Source organism: Macrobrachium rosenbergii, chromosome 3 (genome assembly GCF_040412425.1).
Source record: "Macrobrachium rosenbergii isolate ZJJX-2024 chromosome 3, ASM4041242v1, whole genome shotgun sequence".
NCBI classification, from domain to species: Eukaryota; Metazoa; Arthropoda; class Malacostraca; order Decapoda; family Palaemonidae; genus Macrobrachium; species Macrobrachium rosenbergii.
The window spans coordinates 44,021,546-44,042,117 of record NC_089743.1 but is presented as its reverse complement, the minus strand read 5'-3'; the positions used below and the strand labels follow the sequence as shown (position 1 = coordinate 44,042,117).

The 20,572-nt window shown below is 45.9% G+C and overlaps 1 protein-coding gene across 1 annotated transcript; it reads left to right on the top strand.

Annotated features, from left to right (window-relative positions):
* Nucleotides 1-7,125: 7,125 nt before the first annotated feature.
* Nucleotides 7,126-17,369, top strand: LOC136854835 (uncharacterized). The gene is made up of 2 exons (XM_067131374.1): nucleotides 7,126-11,256; nucleotides 15,543-17,369. The coding sequence occupies exon 2, from the start codon at nucleotides 15,715-15,717 to the stop codon at nucleotides 17,167-17,169; it is 1,455 nt and encodes a 484-aa protein (XP_066987475.1). The 5' UTR covers nucleotides 7,126-11,256; nucleotides 15,543-15,714; the 3' UTR covers nucleotides 17,170-17,369.
* The last annotated feature ends 3,203 nt before the right edge of the window (nucleotides 17,370-20,572 follow it).

Sequence of the window (20,572 nt, the reverse complement as noted above, 5' to 3'; positions counted from 1 at the left end):
ATCACAAGAGGTTAAGTCTCAAGGGACTTTAATCTCTGGATTCATGAGTGGCGGAGCGGCCAACAGATCTTTCTCTGTTCCGGACACCTCCAGCCTTCCTCCCTTTGATAAAGGAAACCCCTGGCGCCTGACCCTTTTTGCTCCCCAGCATGAGGGTACCCTTACTATTGAGGGCCTAGGCACCCGTAGGCTGGAGGAACTAGAATTCTTCCCTCCTAACCTGCAATCACCTTACGCAGGTTTTGCCAGGCTCACCGAGGAGGCATGGGTTCGGTCCGATAAGGTCCCCAAGGAAACTGCCATCTTCCCGAGGGACCAAGCCCAGTCGGCTCTACTACGGACTCTGTCGGAGTGGCAGGCGGAGAACACCAAACTCACCCCGGCCAAGGGTGCGTTTACGATGTTCTCTTTGGGAGAGGTTCTTCCCACCCCTTGCACCTCCAAAGTGGCTTCCCTCACGAACCGAGCTTGCATGGAGGGTAAGCCCCTTCCCCATCTCCGGGAGACAGATCCCACCTCTCTTGTCTTCCCCGGAGATTCTCAGTTTTGGGAAGGGGCCCCGGACACCTTCACGGTTACACGACTGGACCCTGACTGCGCTTCTAACCTCTTCAGTGAACAACTTCCTAAGATCCCGGAGTCGCTCCTGAAGGCTGAAGCTGAGACTAAGGACAGGCTTAGCAGGTCCTTAAACTCTCTGACTTTAGCAGAAGCAACGTCAGTGGTATATAGCGAAGACGCTTTATTTCAGTTGCTGACGAAATCTCTCTTAGCGAATTTTCAGCAGGACCTGTATGACTTTATCAAGGCCCGGTTGAACTGCCGAAAACACATCTTTTCGGCAGCCACCATCCGTCATGAGCCTAACAGGCTCATGAAAAGCTCCATCTGGGGAGCTAATCTCTTCCCCCAGGAAGAGGTTGATTCGGTCCTAGCTGAGGCAACTAGGGCCAATCAGAGTCTCCGCTCCCGATGGGGCTTATCGTTCAAGAGAAAACAGTCTGAGCCCACCGGAACCCACCCCAAGTCCAGGAAGAAGTTCAAGAAATTTAAACGGCTCCCGACTCAGACTGTCTTGCAGGCTGTCCAGGTTTCCGCCCCTGGTCATCCTTCAACCTCCCAGTCCCAACCTCAACCTCAGTATGTGCTGGTCCAACCAGCCCATCAACCTCTCGCTGCTCCTTCATACGTCTCCTCCCCGGCTTTCAACGCTTCATATGAAAGCCAGGGTGCATTTCGGTCAATTCAAAATGCAAGGGGAACGAGAGCCAGAGGATACTTTCGTGGTAGGGGAACACCTCGCTCCTCCTCCAGAGGAAGGGGAGGCAGAGGCTCCAGAGGAGGCAGACCCTCCCCCGCCCAGTGAGATATCTCAGGTAGGCAGGAGGTTATATCATTTTCGGGACCAGTGGAGCTTCAGTCCCTGGGCCCAGAGCATAGTCTCCAAAGGACTGGGGTGGAGTTGGTGCAAAGGTCCTCCCCCAGTCAGATTCCATCAATCACCGTCCAAGGCTCTGAAGGACTTTGTGAAAGATCTATTATTAAAGAGGGCAATAAAGAAAGCGAGGCATCTGAAATTTCAAGGCAGACTGTTCAGTGTTCCAAAGAAAGGTTCCAGTCAGCGAAGAGTAATTCTAGACTTGTCTCGTCTAAATTCCTACATTCAATGCGACAAGTTTCGAATGCTTACAATCTTGCAGGTTCGGACCCTACTACCCGTGGAGCCGTAACCACCTCTATAGATCTTTCAGACGCCTATTATCACGTCCCGATTGCGAGAAGGTTCTCTCCTTATCTGGGGTTCAGACTGGGAAGTCAAGCATACTCGTTCAGGGTCATGCCATTCGGTCTCAATATAGCCCCCAGAATCTTCACCAAACTGGCAACTCCGGTCTCAGGGGATCATGCTAGCCGCATACCTAGATGATTGGATCGTTTGGGCATCCAACGTCAACGAATGCCGGAGAGCAACAGCCATAGTAATCAGCTTTCTGGAATCGCTGGACTTTCAAATAAACAGGGAGAAATCCCGCCTAGTTCCGGAGAGTCGCTTTCAATGGTTAGGGATCCAGTGGGACCTGTGTGCACACAAACTATCCCTTCCGCCGGCCAAGCGGAGAGAAATAGCCAAGGCAACCAGACAGTTCCTCAAGAACAAGAAAGCTTCCCGTCGTACCCAAGAAAGAGTCTTAGGTTCTCTTCAGTTTCCTTCAGTGACGGATCTACTTCTGAAATCCAAACTGAAAGATATAAACAGGGTATGGTGGAGCCGAGCCAATGTCAGGTTCAGAGACAAGGTATCTCTGATTCCGCCGATTTTGAAAAAGAGACTCCAGCCTTGGACGACTGTCAAGAGCTTATCGAAGTCAATACCTCTTCAATTTCCTCCTCCGGCATTAGTAATTCACACCGACGCTTCCCTAAGCGGGTGGGGAGGATACTCTCAACACAAGAAGGTACAGGGGACTTGATCCACCATGTTCCGCCAGTTCCATATCAATGTCCTGGAAGCTATGGCAGTCTTTCTAACCCTGAAGAAACTGCGTCCAAACAATCTGATTCATATAAGACTGGTTCTAGACAGCGCAGTAGTAGTAGTACATTGTATAAACAGGGGAGGTTCCAAATCAAGTCGGATCAACCAGGTTATGATAGCAATATTCTCTCTAGCAAACAAACACCGGTGGCATCTGTCTGCTACCCATCTTGCAGGGGTCCGGAATGTCATTGCAGATTCCCTATCCAGGATAACTCCGCTGGAGTCGGAATGGTCCTTGGACAAAACTTCATTCAGATGGATTTGCAATCAAGTTCCGGGTCTTGAAGTAGATCTCTTTGCAACAGAATGCAACCACAAACTACTTTGTTATGTTGCTCCCAACCTGGACCCTCTAGCTCACTCCACAGATGCAATGTCCATAGATTGGAACAAGTGGAAAAGGATCTATCTGTTTCCCCCAGTAAACCTGTTACTGAAAGTCCTTCACAAGCTCAGGACATTCAAAGGTCAGATAGCCCTAGTGGCTCCCAACTGGCCGAAGAGCAACTGGTTTCCACTTCTTCTAGAGCTGAAGCTTCGGTGCTTGCAAATTCCCAACCCAAAACTGACGCAAATAGTACACACTCAGACTGTGTCAGCTTCCTCAAGAATTCAGAATGCCCTGGCTTTGTGGATTTCATGAAGTTTGCAGCTCAGAAGGATGCTAATATTGATCCTATTAACACTTTGTTCCTAGAATCAGACAAAGGGAATCCACTCTCAGACAATATGACTCAGCAGTAAAGAAATTAGCACTCTTCTTAAAAGAATCTGAAGCAACTGTAATGACCACAAATTTAGCAATTTCATTTTTTAGGTCATTATTTGAGAAAGGTCTGGCCTCAAGTACTATTACTACAGCAAAATCAGCTTTGAAAAAGATATTTTTGCACGGGTTTAAGATTAACTTAACAGATTCTTATTTTTCGTCAATCCCTAAAGCCTGTGCTCGTTTAAGACCAGTAACCCGCCCACATACGGTTTCCTGGTTCTTGAATGATGTTCTTAAATTAGCTTCAGAAACGGATAATCAAAATTGTTCTTTCATTAATTTATTGAGGAAGACCTTATTTTTAATTAGTTTAGCTTCAGGTGCTAGAATTTCCGAGCTGTCTGCCCTGTCTAGAGAACCCAACCATATTGATTTCCTTCCATCAGGGGAAGTGTTGCTAGCTCCTCACCCTAAGTTCCTAGCTAAGAATGAAGATCCTCGAGATAGGTGGTCTCCCTGGAAGGTCATCCCCCTCACACAAGACCTGTCTTTATGCCCAGTCTTTACTTTGAAAGCCTATTTAGACAGGACCTCACAGATAACTTTGGGGCCTCTGTTTGTAAGGGAAGGGGGAGGAACTATTTCTATGAAAGCCATTAGGCAACAGATCTTGTATTTCATTAAACATGCAAACCCAGACTCGGTTCCAAAAGTACATGACATTAGGGCAGTGGCCACCTCCACTAACTATTTCCATTATATGAATTTCGAGGATCTTGCAAAATATACGGGGTGGAAGTCTCCCGTAGTTTTCAAACGCCACTATCTGAAATCACTAGAAGCTCTGAAGTTCACTGCAGTGGCAGCAGGGAACATCGTTCCTCCCTCTGTTTAATGCTTTCTAGTACTCAGTCACTCTCCTCCCTCCTACCTGCCTCATTTATTCCCTTTCGATCACCTCCAGGTCAGGCATGCTTCACAGCCTGTCTCCTGACCATGTCATAGTTTTGTATTGTCTACTATGTTTAAATTTAAATACGCTTTGTGTTCTTTTGTCTTGTGGGACATAGTTCCCCCACCTTAGTCTTAAGTATAATGTTTAAGTACCTATATTACATGTTTATGTACTCATTAGTCTTATGGATAGTTTTATATTTACGTACACCTTAATCTTACAAATAAGTTTAAGTATCTTTATTATATATCTAAATACCAATATCTTGCTACCGGGATAATTAAAACTCTTGTGAATTTATAGTTATATTTCTTTCCTCTACAAGTTTCCCTTTTTGTTTCAGGATGGTATTTTGATTTCTCTGTTATTATTTCACCGGGTGACACAGGTGGAAAACCCAGAAAAAGGATTTTGACAAAGGAAAATCTGTTTCTGGGGAGAGACCTGTGTCAATGTGACCCACCCCTGATTCCTTTTTTTCCCCTGATAAAATACCATTCCAGGATGGGGTGCTAACATGGAATGTCGGTGACGCTGCCGGTTTGTTTACAGTCCACGAGTGGTGCGGGGTTTGTAACGGCACCTCACTCGGTGGGACTTTTGACATTGGGAATGTTTACAGGGCAGAGGCCTGTGATTGTGACAATCTCACCCTTTCTCATACACGACTCCATTTCATGGAGCTCGCACTGGGGGTAGTAACTCCAGCTTAGCTTTTTAGCTTTTCTCTGGTATATTTAGCAATAGCTTTACCTAGAAATAAGTGCTGAAAGGTTATTTCACCGGGTGACACAGCTCTCTCCCCAGAAATAGATTTTTCCTTTGTCAAAATCCTTTTATTAATCATTTCCTTCATTAATTCAGAAATTCATTTACCTTAACAAAATTTATTTTCTCTTCATTACAGCGCTGAATGGCCTTCTTGGTCCCAGTGCCTGGGCTTTTGCCCTAAATATCATACACCCATCCATCCGTTTCATGGAGGAAATATGTATCAGATCTCTCTAATAATACTCCCATGCAAAAATATGAGAAAAGTTCAGGAAAGTGAATGGCACTCTTGTTAAACCACCTAGACATGCCATAATAAAAGATGGGAAAAGAATACTTGATCCAAAAGAAATAAGTAATGTAATAGGAGAAAATTTAGCAAAAGTAAGTAGTGACAAAAATTTAGATGAGCATTTCCGCACAAAGAAAAATAGTATAGAATTAATAATAATAAATTTTGAAACAATAGAAGATATATATTATAATAGAAAATTTAATATGGAAGAGTTGGAATTTGCTCTGTTTAACAGCAACAGGTCTACCCCTGGAGGTGACAATATTTGTTTTGAAATGATTTGCCATTTAGCACCTTTGGCAAAGTCATACTTATTAGAGTTTTATAACCACTTATGGCTTTGAAATTTATTTCCTGATGAATGGTGCAAAGCTATAATTATCCCTATCCCCAAACCTGGTAAAGATCCCTGTAATGTAAACAATTACAGACCAGTTTCTTTAACAAGTTGTTTATGCAAATTACTAGAGAAAATGGTAAATGCTCGACTAACATACAAAGAGGATTTGAACAAAAACAAATTACTATAGCCGTCTTTTAACATTGAAAAGGCATATGATACTACATGGAGATATGCAGTACCGTATTAAAAATGTTACATAAAAACAGCATCCTGGGCATTTACCCAGGTTTATCCAAAACTCTCTGACAAATCACACTTTTCAAGTGAGAATTGATGAAATATTGTCAAGTACATTTCCACTTGAAAATGGTACTCCACAAGGAAGCGTCCTTAGTGGCACACTGTTTGCTTTAGCAATAGATGATATCAGTAATAATCTACTTATCTGAACTAAAAGCAACTTGTATATTGATGATTTTACCATGTATTATTCAGCATCTCGCATAAAACATGCAGAGCGAATCATTAATAAAACTGTAATAAAAATAGATGAATGCCTCATCTGTAGGCTTTAAATTTTCTATACAAAAAACTCAAGCAGTAATGTTTTATAAAAATAAAAAAATGGAAAAAAGGTGAAGAAATAGATTTAAAAATCAGAAATCATTCCATACCTATTGGCCAAACAGCAAAATTTTTGCTATTAGTATTTTGAACTGGAAAGCCCATATAACATACATGAAATCAAAATGTAAAAGAGCATTAAACCTAATTAAAACACGATTGAACACTACTTGGGGAGCCGATAGACATACCCTTACTTTACTGTATAAAGCAACAGTGCTGTCTGTCACTGATTATGGAAACGAAATATACGGCTCTGCATCAGACGCAACGCTGAAAACATTAGACCCAGTTCATAATGAAGGCCTTAGAATATGTTCAGGAGCTTTTCAATCATCACCAAAGTCATCTTTACAAGTTGAATGTGGTGAACTACTTCTCTTTCCATAGAGAGCTAGTAACAATGAAGAGTGCTCTGAGAATTCAGACAAATGATTTCCCAACCAAAAAATTATTTGGATTAAGAGATATGTTTATAAACAATCATCCATGTCCTTTCCCAATTAGAGATAGAAGATTGTCCGAGTCACTAAATATAAATATACAATTACCCTTAATAGTAAAATTACCTCCTCCTTGGACAGTGAATAAAACGAGAATTTGTACACTTAAAATATTTATCAAAAAGTTATTCATATACCCCAGAACACCATAGGCAACGCACAGTAGAAGATATAATCCGAAAAGGTCCACATTACGCAATGTACACCAATGGATCTAAGTCACAATACAGAGTGGGATATGTTGCAGTATCCCCAGACAAAACGAATCAGTTCTCTCTACCAGATAATGCCTCAGAATTTACAGCTTGTGAGGACAAGAAAGGTCAACTGGGTATTAAATTATTTTTTGTTCATGAGACTTACCTGTCAGATATATATATATATAGCTGTATTCTCCGAAGACCGACAGAATTTCAAAAAACTTACGACACACGCAGTGGGGCCAGGTGGTTAGTACCCATTCCCGCCGCTGGGAGGCGGGTATCAGGAACCATTCCCATTTTCTATTCAGATTTTCTCTGTCGCCGGTACTGTCGACACCCGTTGTCAATACCTTCGTCGTTGGATTTCGAAAACTTTTTGCCACTTGAGTATTCTGATTGTCTTTTGGTTTTTTGACTTTGGATTTGTGGATAGGCATACGCTATTGTGGACCGTTTTTGATTTTGGCTTTGACTTTTCTTTGGTTACGATGTCTGGATCTAGTTCTGCTAGTTTCAGGGTATGTGGTGTGAAAGAGTGTAAGGTGAGGCTACCGAAAGCTTCGGTAGATCCTCACACAGTATGCATGAGGTGTAGAGGGCATGCTTGTTTGATTGATGATCGCTGTAAGGAGTGTGAGACTTTGCCTGATGCCGATTGGAAGATTTATGATTCATATGTGCGCAAGTTAGAGCGTGACAGGATCAGGAGGTCTTCCTCCAGAGGTGTGTCGGCTGGTAGGAGTCAGGGTAATATTTTGTCACCTGTTAACCCTTCTGTAGACTTTGTTTCACCTAACCCTGTAGTGTTGCCTTCGGGCCCTGAGGTTGTGTCTGCGGAAGGTAATGCCCTGATGGAGATTTTGAACTCCATCCGTACCTTGGAGTCGAAAGTGCTTGCCATCGAAAGTGTAGTGAAGTGCAGTGATCCCCCTAGTGTTGTGGAGGGGGCGTCAGATCGGCCCTATAATGCCTCTAGGCCTAGACCTCTGTCGGACTCCCAGGACTCAGGGAGTGGGCAAGTCGAAAGCCGCAAGAGGGTTACGGGGCCCCCCCACCGATCTGGCGTCCCTTCGGCAGGACCTGTTGACGATTCCCAGGCTGCCAAGGATCGTGCTCGCGCACGCATCCTTAAGGATTGCTTCTCATCCTCCGAGGCGCCCTCCCCGCGCAAGGGGTCGAGCTCTCGGAGGGACTCTCGCGCTTGGAAGAGAGGCTTCGGAGAGGAAGACGCTTCACATCCTCTTTCTCGGGGTGTGTTTGCTTCTTCACCTGAATGGTTCGGCGAGTTCCCGCCGCAGAAGAGGACCAGGACATCTTCCGAGGAGAACGCTTTTGAGCGCCCCAGTTGCTCCAGGGAAAGAGCTGTCGTCACCCCTGGGAGAAGGAAGAGGGCGTCCCCTCGCCCCTCGTCTTCTCACAGGAGCAGCCCTTCTCCTGAGAGGGAGTCTTCTCCTTCTAAACGAATTCTGCTTGATATGCAGCGGCAGTTGGCGTCGCTCCTTACTGAGAGGAGTCTGAGCAGCGTCGACGCCGTAAGGACTTGAGGCTGCCTGTCAAGAGGTCTAAGAAGTCATCCCCTCCTGCTCCTCGTTCGTCTTCTTCGCTGGCGAGTTCACCCAGCCGCCCTCATCGTTCGTTGGATCGCCGTTGTGACGCTCTGCATCGACTTGACGTTCCTCAAGCTGCTGGACCTGACGCTTCCCATGCTCGTCAGGACGCCCCTCTCGCAGCTCGGCAAGACGCTCGGCTGGACGCGCGGCAGGACGTTCGGCACGACGCTCGACTGGACGCTCGGCAGCACGCTCGTCAGGACGCTCAACAGGACGCTCGGCAAGATGCTCAACTGGACACTCGACAGGACGCTCGGCAGGACACTCCTTTCTCAGATTTGCGGGACGCTTCAGAGCTTTCTGCAATAGATTCGCTGAAGCAGAGGTCCCATTTGCAGATCGGACCACAAGGCCTTAGACTTCCCCAGGTTCCGGAAGTCTCTCCTGTTGCTCCCGTCGAAGAGGAAGAGGTGTCAGGTGAGTCGGAGTCTGCAGAGCAGGAGCAGCCTCCTAAGTCGTCTTCTTCGGACTACCAGGTTTTGACCAACCTGATAAGGGACTTGTTTGCAGATAAGTTTCAGCCTTCTGCCCCTCTCTCTCCTCCTTCGCAGTTAGCCTCTTCAAAGGTGAGGAGATCGCCGGGATTCCTTCAGATGGAGACATCGCTTGCTACCAAGAGAGCGTTTAAGAAGATCAACACTTGGATGGACAATTGGAAGACCCAAGGCAAGACTTCCTTTGCCCTGCCTCCGTCTAAGTTGAGCGGAAAGGCGGGAATGTGGTATGAGACAGGAGAGGAAGTCGGTTCCAGAGTTCCTTCCTCTTCCCAAGGAGACTTCGCTAGTTTGGTCGATGCTCCAAGGAGGTCCCTCCTTTCTTCCGCGAAGGTGGCTTGGACACTTTCAGAAACGGACCATCACCTCAAAGGGCTTTTCCGCACGATGGAAGTTTTTAACTTTTTGGATTGGTGCTTGGGGGCCTTGGACTTGAAGACTCGAAGTCCTGACTCGATCAGTCTGGGGGAGCTGTCCAGCATGTTGGCATGCATGGACAAGGCCGTCAGGGATGGCGCGGATGAACTGGCTGCTCATTTCTGTATGGGCCTCTTGAAGAAGAGGGCCTTGTATTGTAACTACACGGCAAAGTCAGTTTCTCCTTTGCAGAGGGCAGAATTGCTTTTCGCCCCTCTATCTAGCCATCTCTTCCCCCAGTCCTTGATCAAGGATCTCGCCGCCAGCCTTAAGGAGAAGGCTACTCAAGACCTCCTAGCCCAGTCTTCCCGACGTCCAGATGTCCCGTCCACTTCCTCTCAGGGACAAGCTTCTAAGAGGCAGAAGCCCTTTCGTGGTAGAGCTTCCTCCTCAAGGTCGTTTCCTCGAGGAAGAGGGCTTTCCAGAGGCGGAGCCTCTTCTAAACCTAGGGGCAAGAAATGATGTACCGGACCTCCAGACACCAGTAGGAGCCAGGCTTCTTTCGTTTGTGAAGGCCTGGAGAGCGAGAGGGACGGACTCCTGGTCCCTCAAAGTCATCGAGAAAGGCTACAAGATCCCGTTCCTCGAGTTTCCACCGCTGTGCTCAACGCCCAGGGATCTGTCGCCCTCCTACCACCAAGAGAAGCAACAGATCCTTTTCGATCTGCTCGACCAGATGCTCGAGAAGAGAGCCATAGAGCATGTCCTGGAGTTGGATTCCCCAGGATTCTACAATTGGCTCTTCCTGGTACCGAAGCAGTCAGGAGGGTGGAGACCAGTCCTAGACGTCAGCAGACTGAACCGTTTTGTGGTGAAGGAGAAGTTCAGGATGGAGACGTCTCAGTCGGTATTAGGAGCTTTAAGACCAGGTGATTGGATGGTTTCGCTGGACCTCCAGGACGCCTACTTTCACGTCCCCATTCATCATCAGTCAAGGAAGTACTTGAGGTTTGTCCTGGGGGGACAAGTTTACCAATTCAGAGCTCTTTGCTTCGGGCTAAGTACAGCACCGATGGTCTTCACGGTGCTGATGAGGAACGTGGCGCGATGGCTTCACCTAGCGGGCATAAGGATCTCGCTTTATTTGGACGATTGGCTCATTCGAGCATCGTCGGAGGAGAGGTGTCTGGAGGACCTGCATACGACTTTGGAGTTGACAAAGTCCCTGGGACTTCTGGTGAATTTCGAAAAGTCACATCTGATCCCTACTCAGTCCATCGTTTATCTGGGGATTCGGATGGATTCAGTGGCTTTTCGAGCTTTTCCGTCCCAGGAACGACAGCAGCACTGCTTAGACAAAGTTTCAGCCTTCCTGGGGAAAGAAACATACTCGGTGAGGGAATGGATGAGTCTGCTGGGGACCATTTCATCGCTGGAGAAGTTTGTTTCCTTGGGGAGACTGCATCTCAGACCACTCCAGTTTTTCCTTGCGGAGAACTGGGAAGACAAGGAGGACCTAGAGGAGACTCTGAAGATCTCTCTCTCTGCCAAGGACCACCTAAGGTGGTGGTTCGATCCCACGAATTTGGCAGAAGGGGTTTCTCTCCACCTTCAGAACCCCGACCTAGTGTTGTTTTCCGACGCGTCCACGTCGGGATGGGGAGCAACACTAGGGGGGGAGGAAGTGTCAGGCACCTGGAGAGGGGAACAGGTGTCCTGGCACATCAATCTAAAAGAATTGGGAGCGATTCAGTTGGCCCTCCAATTCTTCGAGGATCAGGTTTCAGGCCGAGTGGTACAGATCAACTCGGACAACACCACAGCCCTGGCGTACCTCAAGAAACAGGGAGGTACTGTGGTAATTATTGTACACTGGCGACACTAGCGTAACTGTTTTCATGCTTGGTATCACTGTGTACGGTTAGTTACAGTCGCACCTCAGGCGAGTGTAGTTCCCCTCTTGCAGTTCCTCTGTTGATATGTAAATTTACGTGTGTTTATTTTGTTCTGTTATGTTTGTCATAAGTTGTTTATGTTGTATGTGTTGTATGACTAACGCTAGATATTTTGTCTGTTTATGTTATAGATCTGAGAGCCGGTATTTTGTTGAATAAAGCTTGTAGTTTGCTACCAAGTGTTTCAGTCTTATAACAATTTATTCAACAAAATACTCGTCATGGCTAAGCTGCTTAAGCCATGTCGACTGGACACAGATCCCAGCTCTCCTACGGCGGCCAAGGAGTGGAAACACTGGCACCGAACCTTTCAAAACTTCATAGAGGAGAGTGGAGAGGCCGCACCCAACAAGCTGAGGGCTCTAGTGAACTGTGTATCCCCAAGTGTGTACGAACTCATTGAAGACTGTGTTACGTATGAAGGTGCCGTTGCAAAACTAGAGAGTGTTTACGTCAAGTTACCGAACGAGATTTTTGCAAGGCATGTTTTGGCAACCCGACGACAGCGGTCAGGTGAATCCCTTGATGAATTTCTGATAGAGTTACATAAACTAAGCAAGGATTGTAACTTTAAGGCAGTCACAGCTGAACAATACCGGGAGGAGATGGTACGTGATGCGTTTATTAACGGTATTGCCTCAGCATTTATTCGTCAGCGCCTGCTAGAAAACAAGTCCTTGGATCTGGAGGCGGGGTACAGTCAGGCCCGTACGTTGGATCTTGCCCAGCGTAATGCTGATTCCTACACGTCTTACTTGCCTGTTCCTCATGCAGCTGCTTTAGTTCCAGGACAGCAAGGACAGCCTTGTGATGACCAACAACTGCAGTCAACGAAAGAAGAGGCGGAAAGATCACCTGTGGACTCGACTGTCGCTGCTGCACATTCGTCAAAGAAGAAATGCTATTTTTGTGGTAATACATTCCACATTACAGGTAGGGGTAGTTGTCCTGCACGTGCTGTTACATGCAACAACTGTGGTAAGACAGGTCATTTTGCCAAAGTCTGTAGATCCAAGGCTAAGACTTTTGACAGCACTACTGCTACACTGTATAACCCCACTCTGCTCACACTTGCTGCCACTTTTCCAAAGAACCTTTCACATGCAGCTACAGACATCACTGTCAATGGTCATTCACTGAAAGCATTAATTGACTCTTGCAGTTCGGATAGTTTCATAAGTGAGAAAGTGGCACAGAAACTAAAGCTGACAGTAGTTCCTGCAACCAAGGAGATTTCAATGGCATCAGCATCTTTGAATACTAGCTCCCCTGGGTATGTTACGGTAGACTTGGGTCATGTCAATCAGAATTATCCATGTGTTCAGCTAGGGGTTTTAAAGGATTTATGTTGTGATGTGATCTTGGGTCATGATTTTCAAAAGCAGCACAAGAGTGTAACTTTTCAGTATGGGGGAAATAAACCAAGTTTAAGGGTAACTAGTAACTGTGCCTTGGCAACAGCTGATATTGAGGAGCCTTCACTGTTTCCGAACTTGCCCCAACAGTGTAAACCAATTGCAGTCAAATCCAGACGCTATAGTGAAGATGATCTGTTGTTTATAAGTGACCAGTTATCACGCTTGTCATCTGAAGGTATCATTGAACCAAGCATATCCCCATGGAGAGCACAGGTCGTAGTTGTAAAAGATCCACTTGACAGGCACAAAAAGAGACTTTGTATTGATTATTCTCAAACCATCAACCAGTACACAGAACTAGATGCATATCCCCTTCCAAGGATAGAGGACATGGTGCACAGTCTTGCAAAGTACGAGGTGTTTTCCACATTTGACTTGAAGAGTGCATACCACCAAATTAGCATTAAAGAGAGTGAGAGGAAGTACACTGCTTTTGAGGGTGCAGGGAAATTATATCAGTTTTGCAGAGTTCCATTTGGTGTCACTAATGGAGTAGCAGTATTTCAGAGAGCTATGGATAAGTTAGTTGAAGATGAGGGTCTTAAAGACACTTTCCCATATCTAGATAATATTACTGTAGCTGGATCAACTCAGGAGGAACATGATAGCAATGTTAAGAAATTTTTGGAGGTTATTCAGAAACGGAAGCTTACCCTCAATGAATCTAAATCAGTTATGTCTGTGCCTACAATCAATGTTCTTGGGTATTGTGTTGGTAATAATGTCATAAGGCCTGACCCTGACAGATTACGTCCTCTCCAGGAATTACCACCTCCCACAAATATAGGGTCTTTGCGAAGAGTTCAAGGGTTGTTTGCATATTATGCTAAATGGATTCCTGGCTTCTCCGATAAAATCCAACCCTTGATAAACACAAAAACTTTTCCATTGAGTGAATCAGCACTAGCTGCCTTTAACACTTTGAAAAAGCAGCTTACGGGTGCTTCTCTAAGGTCTGTGGATGAGAGCCTTCCTTTTGTTGTGGAGTGTGATGCTTCAGAGGTCGCTATCTCAGCAGTATTGAACCAGGGTGGCAGGCCAGTAGCCTTCATGTCAAGAACGCTTCAGGAAGTGAGTTGCATTATCCTGCTGTAGAAAAGGAGGCTACAGCTATTATTGAAGCGGTTGCAAGTGGAGTCATTTCTTAGCCAGAAGACATTTTACTCTGATTACTGATCAGTGCTCTGTGATGTTCATGTTAGATAACAGAAAAAGAACCAAGATAAAGAATAACAAGATACAAGAGTGGAGGCTTGAGCTGGCATCATTCAGTTATACGATACAATATCGTCCGGAAACAGAATGTTGTGCCGGATACCTTGTCTCGTGCATACTGCTGTTCTGTTTTCCCAATGTTGAAGCTTACAGACATTCATGAGAATCTTTGTCACCCTGGGTAACTCGGCTTTTGCATTTTGTGCGATCTAAAACCTCCCTTTCTCAACAGATGATGTGAAAAAGGTGTGTGCTTCTTGTAAAGTCTGTGCACAGCAAAACCACGATTCCATCGTTCAGCACAAGGGGTCCTCATTAAAGCCACACAGCCGATGGAACGCCTCAGTATTGATTTCAAAAGGACCTTTGCCTTCCACCACAAACAATAAGTACATACTTACAGTTGTTGATGAATACTCGCGTTTTCCTTTTGCATTTCCTTGTTCAAATATAAATTCAAAAACAGTAATCAAATGTCTTGAGTCTATCTTCAGTCTTTGTGGAATGCCAAGTTTCATCCATTCAGATCAAGGTTCTTCTTTCATTTCTCAAGAACTGAAGATGTACCTTTCTCAGAAGGGAGTTGCAACAAGTAAAACAACACCTTATCACCCAATAGGTAATGGTCAGGTTGAGAGGTACAACGGAATTATTTGGAAGGCTGTTTGTTTAACACTTGAATCTCATGGTTTGAAGAACCAACACTGGGAGATGGTGCTTCCCGAGGTTTTGCATTCAATAAGATCACTCTTATGCACTGCAACCAATGAGACTCCACATGAGCGTTTCTTCAGGTTCCAACGACGTTCTAGTTTCGGAAATGAATTACCAACATGGCTTTTGACCCTGGGCAAGTGTTATTGCGGCGGCATGTTAGGTCTAGCAAACACGAACCATTAACTGATCAGGTAGAACTTGTTGATGTGAACCCAATGTACGCAAGTGTCAAATATCCAGACGGGCGTGAGTCAACTGTGTCTATCCGTGACTTAGCTCCAAGTCCTGAGAGTCCGACGACTCTTGCACACCCGGATGAGGCACCAGGAAATATAGAGACTCCGGGTTCACCCACAACGCAAGATGTACAGCCTCCATACTAATCATGACTCTCATTCATTCACTGAGCCCACTGAGTTAAGGAGGTCGACTCGCGTGTCAAGGCCCCCCGATCGTTACGGATGGGACTAATCTGATGTTTTTGACATGGTATCCATTTTGTTAATGTTGAATTTTTCTAGGAGGGGAGAATGTGGTAATTATTGTACACTGGCGACACTAGCGTAACTGTTTTCATGCTTGGTATCACTGTGTACGGTTAGTTACAGTCGCACCTCAGGCGAGTGTAGTTCCCCTCTTGCAGTTCCTCTGTTGATATGTAAATTTACGTGTGTTTATTTTGTTCTGTTATGTTTGTCATAAGTTGTTTATGTTGTATGTGTTGTATGACTAACGCTAGATATTTTGTCTGTTTATGTTATAGATCTGAGAGCCGGTATTTTGTTGAATAAAGCTTGTAGTTTGCTACCAAGTGTTTCAGTCTTATAACAGGTACTCACTCTCGGTCCCTGTTCATGCTTGCAAGAGAGATCCTGCTGTGGGCCCATGCTCGGCAGATTACGCTACTCACAAGATTCGTGGCAGGAGTTGAGAACGTACGCGCGGATCTTCTCAGTCGGCAGCGACAACTTCTTCCGACCGAGTGGACCCTGCACGAAGAGGTATGTCAGGAGCTGTGGAGGCTTTGGGGACGTCCCTTGATAGACCTGTTCGCGACGTCGAGGACGAAAAGGCTGCCTCTGTACTACTCTCCCGTGCTCGACCCAGGAGCAGTAGCAGTATATGCCCCCCTCTGGGACTGGAAGGATCTGGACCTTTATGCCTTTCCCCCCTTCAAGATCTTGGGGGAAGTCATCAGGAAGTTTGCGGCTTCAGAAGGGTCAAGGATGACGTTAATCGCCCCCTTTTGGCCGTCGACAGAGTGGTTCACAGAGGTCATGACATTCCTGGTGGACTTCCCAAGGATGCTTCCCATGAGAGTCGATCTTCTCAGACAGCCCCACTTCGAGAGGTACCACAAAAACCTCCCCACTCTGAGTCTGACTGCATTCAGACTATCGAAAAGTTGGCCAGAACGAGGGGTTTTTCAAGACCAGTGGCAAGGGCTATTGCCAGCGCCAGGAGAGCCTCCTCCAATGCGGTGTACCAATCGAAGTGGGCCAACTTCAGGAGATGGTGTAAGATCAAGGGGATTTCCTCAACTACGACCTCTGTGTCCCAGATAGCCGACTTCCTTTTTTATTTAAGGAAGGAACAAAAGCTGGCAGTACCTACCATCAAAGGTTATAGAAGTATGCTGTCAGCGGTCTTTAGGCATAGAGGTCTCGACTTAACCGACAACAAGGACCTTCACGATCTTTTAAGGTCTTTCGAAACCACTAAGGTGGCTCAGCCAAGGCTGCCTTCCTGGAATTTGGACATAGTTCTAAAATTCCTTATGTCCAGTCGGTTCGAGCCTCTAGATTCTGCAACCTTGAAAGATGTGACTAGAAAAACTGTTTTCCTAACTGCTCTGGCGACGGCGAAGAGAGTTAGTGAAGTTCAAGCCATCAGTAAGCATATAGGTTTTAGAGGCCATAATGCAGTATGTTCTCTAAGCCCTTTGTTTCTAGCTAAGAACGAGAACCCGTCTACCCCTTGGCCCAGGACCTTCGAGATTAAGGGTATGACGGAAATTCTTGGACAAGAACCAGAAAGAGTCCTGTGTCCTGTCAGGGCTCTCAAATTTTATTTGCAGAGAACTGAGGAATGTCAAGGTCCTTCGGACAATCTGTGGTGCTCTGTCAAAAGGCCAGATTTACCTTTGTCTAAGAATGCACTGGCGTTCTTTTTAAGAAGCACCATTTTAGACGCGCATTCTGACGGTCAAGACAGTGACATGAGTCTATGGAAAGTCAAGGCTCACAAAGTGAGAGCCGTTGCTACCTCAGTGGCTTTCCAGAGGAATATGTCTCTCAATGACATTCTGGGGGCCACCTTTTGGCGAAGCAGTTCGGTGTTCGCTTCGCACTACCTAACTGATGTGAAGACGACTTACGAGAATTGCTGTGCGCTAGGGCCTTACGTTTCCGCAGATGCGATTTTGGGGGCAGAGAGCGACACTCATCCTATCCTGTAGAAAATGGTTAGGAAGTGTTTTTTTATGGTTGTTGGGTCGGCCACCGGGGGTGGACATCCCAGTCCTTAGCTTATGTTATGGCATCATGACGTAGCTAGGCTTGGTCAGGTGGTTGGTTATGATTCATTTGCCCTCATAGTATGGTCATATGGTCTAGTCGCATTGTGGTCTCGCCCCCGTTGACAGATCATCTAGAACTCACCAGCTATATAGGTCATTACCTTGCTGGAGACTCTAGTATAGCAGAAGCAGGCTTGGGTGACAGTAATCACGAAGTCAGCTATGCTAACAGGTAAGGAACCAAGGCGTCAATCGCCTACATATATTTGTTTCCTAAATCCTATTGTCTCTTCCCACCTCCAGTGGTGGGATTCAGCTATATATATATATCTGACAGGTAAGTCTCATGAACAAAATGATATTTTAATGATAAAATAAAGTTTGTTCATACTTACCTGGCAGATATATATAATCATAGTGCCCACCCACCTCCCCTCAGGAGACAGTGGCACTAGCAAAATCTGAATAGAAAATGGGAATGGTTCCTGATACCCGCCTCCCAGCGGCGGGAATGGGTACTAACCACCTGGCCCCACTGCGTGTGTCGTAAGTTTTTGAAATTCTGTCGGTCTTCGGAGAATACAGCTATATATATATCTGCCAGGTAAGTATGAACAAACTTTATTTTATCATTAAAATATCATATTACCTGAGCGCAAGTATACATGGCAGAGTGCGGACTGTTATCCCGGAATGACTTTACTTGTTTGGCACAGTATGCTGTTCTCCCGCTGCCAAACATCCTTCCTGATATGGTGCCACACGAACTTCTCTGTCATCAGGCGCGCCGTTGTTCGGCCTGATGGATGAGACAGGCCGTGGGTGACATCGAACGTCTGCTTTCTCCTGGACGCGGGGATCATGGGGCGTGGGCGGCCCTTGCTGGTGTCGCAGAGAAGTGTTGAACTGGATCCTCCTATCGGCATGTCTTCCCATTTCAGTGCGGTGAGTGCCGTGCGGTAGGCTGCTGTTTCCGGGTCTGCGGCCTGTTCCTTCGCCAGGTCCTCGTATTCTATGCCGAGGTGGACAGAATTTGTCTCGACCCTTGATAGGGCGTCAGCTACTGGGTTCTTCCTGTCGGGGACGTAGCTAATGGTACAGCCAAACTCAGAGATGGCGGCCAAGTGCCACTGCCGCCTCACAGACCATGCGCCTCCCGCCTTCGTGAACGCATGTACTAAAGGCTTGTGGTCTGTGAGGATGGTAAAAGGGGTGCCGTCCAAGAGGTACTTGAAGTGCCGCATGGCTTGGTAGATTGCCAACGGCTCCCTGTCGAATGTGCTGTAGCGGGTCTCCAGCGGTGTTAACTTGTGACTGAAGAAGGCCAGCAGGTATGGGGAGCCGTCTAACACTTGCTCCAGCACCGCCCCGCAAACGATGTTGCTGGCGTCGGTGGTAATTCTCAGGGAGGCAGCGGGGTCATGTTGTGTTAATGTGGTGGCTTTGGCGAGGGCTGGCTTTGTCTGTTCTCCTGTAGGCGTTTCAGCACGGCCTGGATGTGGCGCAGGTGTTCCTCCGGGGACCTGGAGAAGATCAGGATGTTGTCTACAAAGCAAACGCAGAAAGGTAGGTCCCCCAAGATGGTGTCCATAAGGCATTGGAATGTGGCCCCGGCGTTCCTGAGGCTGATGGTGGAGTAGGAGAAGGTATAAGTTCCAGTGCCAACGGCTCATTTGTTAGCTTCGCGTTGGCCAAGAAACCGTGTCCAAATTATCATTCTCTGACCAGTGAGATGATCAAACGAACGTACCCGGCAACTTCCTGCTGGACATCAGTACGTTGTGGACCATATCTTTCGAGGATAGGGACATAGGTCTGTCCATCGCATTCAAGAAGAACCTGTCGGTCGAGTACTAGGATAGAGTGGAATCATGCAGATCACATTCATCTCCTTTTACCTTGGGACATTGCCCATAGGTCCTTGGACACCTTTTCCTTGGGTCCTATGATGGATGCTCCACAAGTAATGTAGTTCACCCAGCTCTTGAGGTTACAAGCTGCATCTTGCCTAAAGTGTGCAGCTCCAAGAAGGTGTGTGTCGGACTGGCCTCCTCCCTTTCTCCTGTCTTCCTTCATCTTCCAGTGGGCAGAGGAACAGTGAACGAGCTTTCACATGCTGGACGGGCATGCATGCGGGTGATCTAGATGACGGAGTATCCCATGTACTGTATAATTTAGCTCCATTTGGACTAGTAGATGCAAATCCTCCTCTCTAGCAAGGGGGAGAGAGGGACTAACAATGAACAGACCAGTTGGTTATTCTTAGCCTTACAGTCTCCGACACCGTGGGTTTATCCACATCTTTTTGAATCAAGGATATTGCATTCCATTAATTCGAAATAACCAGAAGTCAGGCAGTTCAACATCTCTCTTATTCAGTAGATCAGAGGTACTGTCTCCTTCCTTTGCTCTTTCATGACCAGGAAGAGAGTACCCAGGTAAGCCAAACTACCTGTCAGTTCAGATTCACTCAGAATCTCCCCTCCAAAAGTAAGTCTCCCATATGCAAAGACTAATGGTTTGTATTTGTGTAGGAACAAATGACTAAATTTTTTAAAGTAATTTGTATGTTTCCTAACATACAAGCCTGAGATCTTTACATAAAGGGCCCACCTTTTACCACCCCTCCTTCTCTTACCTGGGCCAAAAGGTAAACTGCGTAGAATTGAATGCGAAACGACTTGGTGGGCAGTACTTTCGCCCCTACCACCGGTAGCTATTACCATAACCACCAGCCGGTTTTCAATCTCTGAAAGTTAATCCCATATGTAAAGACCGAGGGTTAGCGTGTTAAGAAAAATACAAATTACAGTACTTTAAAAATGTCATTTTTATGTTGTGCTTAAGTTCCCTACATCATCTCTACTGCGTAATCCTATATTATTTGCTTAAAATTTTACTATAACATTGACAATTTCCACAAGATATAATGAACGGTTATTATCAGGTTCTGCTGAATTAAAAGGAACTTGCCTTAGCATATGCTTCAAAAAGCACAGGAGTAAAACTCTGTAAAACAGGCAGTAACATTCTGTTAGAAGGTATCACAGTGTCACATTTCCTCTTATTACTTTATTGAAAAAAAAAAAAAGTTTACTAATTCTCCATCATTGATTCTGAAACTGATAAAGAGGCTTGAATACTTGAATACTTATTGCATTAATTTTCTGCCTTGTTTTGTTACTTTTATATTGAAATATGTATGTTGTATGGAAATGTTTGTTCATCATATCTTGGTATATCGTCTAGTGTTTTATTTTTTTTCCCACACTGGCCTTCCATTCTGCAGTAATTTGCTGTACCATTAACAGTATTTATTTCAACAAATACAGACTTTCACCGT

Bases quoted from the DNA above. Each gene is read 5' to 3' on its own strand.
- LOC136854835 (XM_067131374.1), top strand. From the start codon at position 15,715: ATGTCAGGAGCTGTGGAGGCTTTGGGGACGTCCCTTGATAGACCTGTT.